Raw genomic sequence first — 9,133 nt, 5'->3', positions numbered from 1 at the left:
AACTCCTCAAATATACAAATTTCGAAATTATGAAATACAAATATCCAGAAAATAATATCCTAAAATGCTACAAATTCCAAAATTTATATACGTGGATACCACCAAGATACATTTCATGTATAGAGGATCGTCTACCGTCTACGAATTAATGCCGCGTAGATACACCCCATTCTCGTACAGGGAAAATAAAGCCACGTGTACCCCAACCTCCGTATCATTTGACGACATGCGTGTCAGACTACACCTGACTACCATCACTCGTGTTATTTCCCCATTCGCCCACGTATTCCTCGTCAATAATATTCTCGATTCGCACCTCCACATCAACGGCCCAGATCATTCCCACGGCACCCAACTCTACGTTCCTTGCCCGATATTCCATTGGGCAGACGGGCACACCCTTACGTGGCGACCATTCAGTGCTTCGGTTAAAGTTCCGCACTTGCCTATATTAATATCCGTCCTACCGAACCGCCTTCAGTTTCAATTCAATTTATGCACTTCTTTTCACGGTACGGGAACCTGGTTGGAGATTATTATTTGTTAACGATTTTAATTTGATTTTGACAAAACGATTACTACTGGAATTGAATTTGGTTCGTTTGAAATGGCGGAAATATGTTACGGAGTTGTTGGTGAGAAGGAGGTGACGGGTTCCGAAGAGTCGAGTTCACGAGCAGCAAGGCGGAAGAGGATGGAGATTAGAAGGTTTAAATATGTACCATCGGTTGGTAATGATAATAACAATGGATTTAAAAAGCCGAAGCTGACAGTTTTACCGGAGTCGATTTCGATTTCTCGTAGTTATTCGTTGAAGGATGATCGAGCTGGTGGTGGCTTTGTGGAGGGTGAGTCGGATGCTAAATTCGGTGTTGCGTCGGTGTGTGGAAGGCGGAGAGAGATGGAAGACGCGGTTGCGATTCATCCTTCGTTTATCGAAGACGATAATCGAAAACTTAACGCGCATTATTTTGGCGTGTACGATGGACATGGATGTTCACATGTATGTATTATGTAAACATGTTGAGCTACACCGTCTAAATATCTAAACTTACACTATATTAAACATTGGTGAAAAATAGTTATGCGAGTGTTTTATAGACAGCTGTTTTATTGTGTGGAATCAGATGAGATGATGTAGCTATAGCATGATGCTATTAATAAATCTACAAGTACATCAAAGGTTTTTTTGGATAATTAAAACTAACATTAATGTTTTTTGATTTTTTAAGGTTGCAAGGAGATGCAAAGATCGGTTACACAAGTTGGTGAAGGAAGAATTTAACAAGAATAATGAGTGGAAGAAGACGATGGAGCAAAGCTTCCGTCGAATGGATGAGGAAGTAACAGCTTGGAACCAACAAGCTATGACGGGTGACTGCCGGTGCGAGCTTCACGCACCGGAGTCGTATGGTGTCGGCTCTACGGCCGTGGCTTCGGTCGTGACTCCTAGTAATATTATTGTCGCAAATTGCGGTGATTCGAGAGCTGTACTTTGTCGAAATGGCAAAGCAGTGCCTCTATCAAACGACCATAAGGTTGGTACTTGGTAGCTAAACAGACCTTAGAATTTTTGTATTACTATTGTTATTATTATTTACGAATTAATGTTTTGAATATTTGTAGCCTGATAGTCCTGGTGAACTTAACCGGATCGAATCAGCTGGCGGGAAAGTTTTATATTGGGATGGCGCGAGAGTTTGTGGGATTCTGGCCATGTCTAGAGCCATCGGTAAGTATAATTTATCAAAATAGTTACTTTTAATGACAATTAATTTGTTAACATTAAACTTGAAGTAACTTATATGTTGGTTGTTTTTCAGGTGATAGTTATTTGAGGCCTTATGTGATTTGTGAGCCGGATGTGACGATAACAGAACGAACTGTGGAAGACGAGTGTTTAATTCTTGCGAGTGATGGATTATGGGACGTGGTGTCAAATGACACCGCCTGTGGATTGGCGAGTTTGTGTTTGAAAGGGAACGGGCCGTCCACTGAGATTAAGAGTCCACCAAACAACGAGGTGCCCGAGTACGAGAATTGTGATCGGGCGTGTTCGAATGCCTCGTTGCTATTAACCAAGCTGGCTTTGGCACGAGGGAGTGCGGATAATGTTAGCGTTGTTGTTGTAGATCTAAGGAAAAATGGGTCCTTGTAACCAGGGACAATTTTGAGAAAAATTTATATTTAGGTACTGAAAAAAGTTATCAATATACTGTTGGCACCAAACTGAAATGTATGTATGAAAATATTTTGGTTTTTATGTTTTATGTATCTATGTAGCACACAGATTTGGTTTAGCAAAACCTTGCATTGAGAAGTTATTTTTTAACATAAATTCATGATGATTTACAACAGTGGCGAGATATTGAGGCTGTTCCTTGTGTCTGCGTTATACCCCTCTATGTCGGAAGCTAACCATAATGGACTCCCCACGTTTCCCCCTTAAATCAGCCATTCCCATGACGCCCGCCACCATAACGCAGGATAATGCCCAACACAATAACCCGCCACCATAACGCAGGATAATGCCCAACGCCCATCCGTTGATGCCGTATAATGCCTCCGATCTGCAAAAGTGATGTCACGTTGGCCGGCCACATCCCCATAAGGCCGTAACATCCCCCATAAGGCCGTAACGCCGTCAACCTTCCCCCACCACGAACTGCCTAAATTACTTAAAATAGAATCTAAATTATTTAAACCAATGAGTAATGGATACTTCAGTTGGATTTTCTTTGTACCAATTTTTTATGATCAAGTTACTATGATTATATTTGTATAGGTGGCATACTAATTGAAATGACATTATAACTAACTTTTATGTTTTATATAAACATATACTAATGTGTTTAAATTAAAAAAAATTACTATTACCTTATGCATTTCACCATATATACTTAAAACAGACAAGACTCCACTTTCAACGTTTACTCGTTAAGAAAGTAGTATGTACTCGTCTTTGCATATAAACTTTTCCTAATGCACATTTCTCTCCAAGCTACTTTCTTAAAGTAAACCAAAATAACATATATTAATTTATCTGTTGATCGAAAGTTGACCAACTTTATCCTAACCCACCTCCAACATACCTTAATTAAATAGACCACCCATTAATAAACCACATCGCAACACCAATAATTGAGTTTTGATCAGTTGACGTGTTATTTCAACCTAAACTGACCCGTCGTCTGCAAAACTGCCCGTTTATTGCCTTAAACATTAAACACATGATTTCATTAAGTACAATTGGCTAGTGGCCAGAAAGCGAAAAAATAAATCAAAACTCCAATGTCTACAAATATTCATCTTAGATCAGTGTCAAACCTTTTTTTTTGTTTTTAATAATTATATATCATACAACGTGTGTAGTCGATCTTCTGTGTTTTCACTATTTTGTATTTTTACTCATTTATTGCTTAAATCTTTTTGTGATGGTCACAACCAAAATAAAGCAGACTCACATGTCTTTCCAAATAAATATAGTCATTGAGCTAATCCCTTCCACATCACCACCATTTCCATATAGCCAAACCACAAAACCATGAAGGCGCCATAACCTTCTCTTGCCATTCCCTTAACGTCTAAGAGGGCTCAAAGAGATCAGGTCCATCTTATTTCAGCCAATCATGCTTTCTTTTCTTTTAACCACAAAACTCATCGAGAATCAACACGTTCTCATTCATTTTGCTTTTGTTACATTTGGTCCCTTACCCCCGAAGCTATTACATTTCATAAAAGAGTTCAACGGGTCGTGCACAGTAACTTATTGACGCCAAAGAATTCTAACTTTTTTCAGTAGAATCGGGTTTCTCATTCAAAAGATGGTGGTGGCGCAGCTTGTTGCCGGCTTATCCACCTCTCTATTGTAATTGGATTATTTTATTTAATATATAAAGAAAATGAAAACACCTTATGTGAAAAAAAAATTGAGTTAGTAAAAGCTCACTCTATCTAAGTGGCAGTATAGTGACGCTTTAACTAACCAAACTACATACAACACTTATTTAATATTATTTTTACAAAACATTACGAGAACTAGGATTCATTACCAAATTAGTTGCACTCTTTTCTTTACGAATTCGAGCACACCCATTTTTATTGGTTGGAAACCAAATTAAAAATCAAAATATGTCAAAAACATTAGGTGTGGCGACTATAGGATAAACTGTCAAAGGTTGTCTCATTAATCCATTCAACAACTTCTTAAACCACATACATTAAAGATGCCAACAACGATTTACTAATCCGTGTTGGGCTTAGGAATCAGTATAGGAACTTGCCCATTTGTTAGGGAGCCAACAGCCAAGGAACTTATTCATTCACGTTCCTGAAGCTAAGGAGAGGCATGGAATGAGTTTTCGTTGTGGTTTGTTCCATATGTGAGGGTGATACTTTGATTCGTAGTTGCATGCTAAGGAATTCTTGTTTTAAAAGCTTAAAAGACATTACACTAACCTTTATAAATTAATAATATTGAGACCGATATATTTTTAACTTAGCAAGATATTATATTGATAAATATATAATTTATTAATTTAAAGAGGTTGTACGTATAACCTTTAAATTTCCAAGTATAATGTACATTCACAAATTAATTGAATTTGTCAAGTTCATTGATTTTGAATAAGTAAAAAGTTAGTTCATGATACCAAATATTAAATTACAAAAACAAGTTTCAATGCATATTTTTCTCCATGAATATTAAATATGGTTAGAAATTGAGGATGATTCAATAACTTTTGAACCAGTCACAAGAAAAGAAGCATTGCAAACGATAACAACTCTGCCACACCCCAATCTAAGGCGAAAACGTCGGGGTGTGAGCTGATTACTCATAGCTCCCAAGATACTATCATGCAATGATTAAAATGATAATATCTATTTATTTAATTATAATATTCAACAAAATCCAAATAAGACAAGTACATCATTCATAAATAAAGAAAACAAGGAAATAAATAGTCCATATTAAATTTAAGTCTTGACAATCTTTCTCTAACATAGCAAATCCTAAGTCATTCATATCTACTTGATAAATCAGTTCACACGATAACATGCATATGCGTTTAAAATACAAATTATTTTGTCAACACGAGGTTTAATGAGTAAAACACCAGTTAAGTGAGATATAATATAACAAATAAAGAAAATGCCAACTTTTCCTGTGAGATAAGCAATTTAACCAAATGAGCAAATAAATAAGTTGTCGGTAAAACCATTACCTTGCTAGTGGGCATTAGCTATTACGACGGTCGTTTGATCATACTATTACTGACATTATGATGGACCTCTCCGAATGCGATCAAATAGAGAAAATAAGGAAATAGAAATTTAGACATAAACTGATATACACACATGGATTAACAGTTGCAATTGAATACTATATAATATAAAAAAAATCTAAGTTTCGCATATGTCCCCAAAAGATTAAAATGAGTAAAATAGTGGAGTAAAATACTCACCTTATCAAATGAACAAGGATATAAAGATTCGATAAGAAAGATAAATGTAGATCAAGCTCTGTCGATATAGCCTAATAAATTATAATTGCGAAAATATAAATATAATTAGATGACAGTTTGAAAGAGAGTTGGGAATATTGATAATCGGTTATTATTATCATGGTCATTAAATATTACTTAGATCTATTATTTATTAATAAAATCCTTTATCATGTAATATACTTCAATTACAATATATTCATATTTATAAATAAAATTCTTATATAAGATACATATTTAATATATATATATAAAGATTAGTTTAACCATTTAAATATCATTAATATATTTATAATCATTTTTATTTACATAAAACCTTTAATATTAGATTTTAAAAACAAGTTATATTATATATATATATATATATATATATATATTTATATTACAATATAAAGAGATAGACAACTATTACGTGAAAATTGACATTTGGTCACACGAAAAAAGTGTGGCCGTAGGCCTTTAGCCACACCCATTTGGTTTAGGTCATATGTGATCAAAGGTCGCGACATTGTGGGTATGATATGGCCACACACAGTTTTTAGTGGCCTTATGTGGTTATAAGTGTGGCTAAAGGGTACATGCATTAGTTGCTGGCCATCAAGAAGCCTCTCCAATAAGTGTGGCTAAACGGTAGAAAATGGCCACATGACTATTTACTATGAGTGACCATTGCACGTATAGAGCCACATGAATTCATGTTTCAGTCACATGAATTTTATAATAATGTGGCCAATAGGGTTGTGTTAAGCGTGCATTGTGACCTATACCGTGTGTATATAGCAAAGCAATGGTCACTTAAATTTAATAATAATGTGGCTAATTATATCATATAGACACTGGATATTACATTAAAAGTGGCTAAAAATGTTTACTTGCCACTCAAACACTCATTTGTAGATTATAGTGTGGCTATTGTCTTACCATTTGTCACACATAATGATTTTCATAATTTAAAGTGTGGCTATTGTCAAACTTTTCGTCACACATAGTGAGGTATTGTGTGGCTAATCATATCATATAGACTCTGGAGGTTATTGTCAATGTGGCTAAAAATGTGAACTTGCCAGTCAAACACTCTTTTGTAGTTTGTGGTGTGGCCATTTTCTTACCGTTTGTCACACATAATGCTTTTCCTAATTTAAAGTGTGGCTATTGTCAAACTTTTCGTCACACATAGTGATGTATTGTGTGGCCAATCATATCATATAGACACTAGAGGTTATTGTCAATGTGGCTAAAAATGTGAACTTGCCACTCAAACACTCTTTTGTAGTTTGTGGTGTGGCCATTGTCTTACCATTTGTCACACATAATGCTTTTATAATATAAAGTGTGGCTATTATCATAATTTTGGTCACACATAGATAAATGTGGCTATTTCATAAGTTTAACAAACCCAATAACATAAATTCAAAACGAGTTTACATTACCAAACCTAATAATTATAAATTCAAAATATTTAAAACTACTACTAATTACTACCGACCTCAAACTTTCTCATAAACTCATCAAATTGTTTTTGCCTCCTTTCTTCATTTTCCTTAAGTTCTTTTTTCATTTGTTCCATTCGTCGCACTCGTTCTTCCAACTCGTTTATTGACTTCTTTTCATTTTCTTGTTATTTTTCCATTTCGGCTCTAACTTTTTGAACCTAAAATTGTTAAAATATTAGCATCATAACTAGTAAAGGGTTAATGTGAGGCGAAACCTCAAAGCCAAGTTAGGGTGTTCACGGTCCGGTTTTCGCAGTTTTTCGTCAAACCATAAACCAAACCGTTGGTAACGGTTTTTGATTTATGTAAACCAAAACCAAACCGTATAACTTTTAAACCGAACCAAACCAAACCAAGCAGATATAAAATAATTAACTAATATATTACCCGAAAACGAGCAATCACATTCTTTGGCACCATTCTGAATGTAGCCCAATGTTCATCATAGTGCTCGATTAGTAATTTTATGATATTCCTATATATGAATCTCATGACTCGCAAACCTATAATATTGAAATAACCAACTAAGTATATTTGTAACATAAATAATAAAAATGTTAAAACTAAAAACATACATATCCCAAATCTTTACAATAAATTTCTTCCTAGAGGTATCCCGAGGCACGTAGATGACATGTCTCCCACAAGTATACATTTGTAGACCATTGACATCGCCACTACCAACACCATCCTCATGTGATCAGCAAGTGATGCCCCACCATGATGGTTTTCACCCTTCCTAGGTACCGTGGTACGTCCACGCATAGCACGACGACTATCACGCACAATCACATTAGACATAATGTATACACAAACACAAACTTGAATCGACGACTCGTTGGTGATAATAATCAATGTCAACTGTACAAAAAAGTCCTAACATGTATTCAAATCTTATCATGTCAAATCAACCAAACATTCATCATACAACTTAACTTACGATCACTTAGTTCACGAGACAGATTATAGCATGTACAAACTGATTGTATTCACTAAGAAAAGATTAAATATAAATTCTACAAAATTTACCACGGTAGAATATATGAATTAGGTTTCTCAAACAAATTTTATTATATTTTTCTCATGCATACAAAACTAAAAATAATTCAACCATTACATGTATGTGCCAACAGTTTAGCAGATTGCACAACAACCACTTATTTAATGGTTCTATCAACACAATAATCCGAATTATGCAAGACCAATTGGATTGTCTTCAAAACTGATAATACTAATTTTCACAACTGGAACCAACCCATTTAGTTTTATCATTAGGGAGTTATGGTGTCGGAAAGACAGACCAGAATATAACTCCCCGAATCAGCTTTGATCAGTGTTTTTGTAAAATTATAAAAACTATTCAAAACTCGTCCAAATATTACAAACTTTACTTTTTTGGAAACTAGACTCATAGAACTGTATTCTAGAATCAACAATCGTTCAATAATCATCGTTTAACATCAAGTTACATACCAATAAATAAACAAAAACAAATCTGTCAGCAAAATGTTGTCATCAAAACTCAAACCCTAACATATTTATGACATCTCTAGGGTTCTAATTCATCAATTAACCTTTTAGCGATGAAAGAAGATGTACTAGGCTTCAATTACAAGTGAAATACATACCTTTTTAGCGAGGAAAGAAGGTGTACTAAGCTTCAATTACAAAAAATAACACTTAAAATTGAAAATCCCCAAACTTGGTTCTTAGGGTTCTTCACACTCAACACGAATCCGACAAAAATCGAGATAGAATTTATGGAAACCGACACCACATGTGAATTCCTCTCACAAAAATAATAAGATTAGTGCCCGGAATCAAATGATTTGGCTAGGAATTGAGTGAGTTGGAGAATTAAAGATGAAGGATTATGATGGGTGTAGAGAGAATCGGTGTTAGTGTCCCATTATAGCATTTATCATGTCACATTTGCTCTAAAAGAGTTGTATAGGAGTCTCGTTAGTCATGGTTAGGTGTTAACGCCTGAAACACACCATACTTTCGTCAATAGGCCTTATTTGGCTATCATCAGTCATAGTTAAATGTTAGTGTCCCTTGATTACGTCATAGTTGCTTTAAGAAGTTTATGTAGGACTATCATTAGTCATAGTTAGATGTTAATGCCCAAAACAT

The 9,133-nt window shown here is 34.8% G+C and overlaps 1 protein-coding gene across 1 annotated transcript; it reads left to right on the top strand.

Annotated features, from left to right (window-relative positions):
* The first annotated feature begins 556 nt into the window (after positions 1-556).
* Positions 557-2,261, top strand: LOC143597825 (putative protein phosphatase 2C 24). Its single transcript, XM_077076213.1, has 4 exons — positions 557-1,003; positions 1,233-1,538; positions 1,627-1,732; positions 1,824-2,261. The coding sequence occupies exons 1-4, from the start codon at positions 608-610 to the stop codon at positions 2,156-2,158; spliced, it is 1,143 nt and encodes a 380-aa protein (XP_076932328.1). The 5' UTR covers positions 557-607; the 3' UTR covers positions 2,159-2,261.
* Positions 2,262-9,133: the final 6,872 nt, after the last annotated feature.

The sequence above is a fragment of the Bidens hawaiensis genome, unplaced genomic scaffold (genome assembly GCF_021521415.1).
Source record: "Bidens hawaiensis isolate Kalapana, Puna unplaced genomic scaffold, B.hawaiensis_p1.1 tig00049119_1, whole genome shotgun sequence".
Classification (NCBI taxonomy): domain Eukaryota; kingdom Viridiplantae; phylum Streptophyta; class Magnoliopsida; order Asterales; family Asteraceae; genus Bidens; species Bidens hawaiensis.
This window is presented reverse-complemented; position numbering and strand designations above follow the sequence as displayed.

Excerpts from the sequence above, each read along its gene's own strand:
- LOC143597825 (XM_077076213.1), top strand. The coding sequence starts at position 608 with ATGGCGGAAATATGTTACGGAGTTGTTGGTGAGAAGGAGGTGACGGGT. Across the intron at positions 1,004-1,232 it reads ATGGACATGGATGTTCACAT|GTTGCAAGGAGATGCAAAGA; the intron begins GTATGTATTATG and ends TGATTTTTTAAG. Across the intron at positions 1,539-1,626 it reads CTCTATCAAACGACCATAAG|CCTGATAGTCCTGGTGAACT; the intron begins GTTGGTACTTGG and ends GAATATTTGTAG.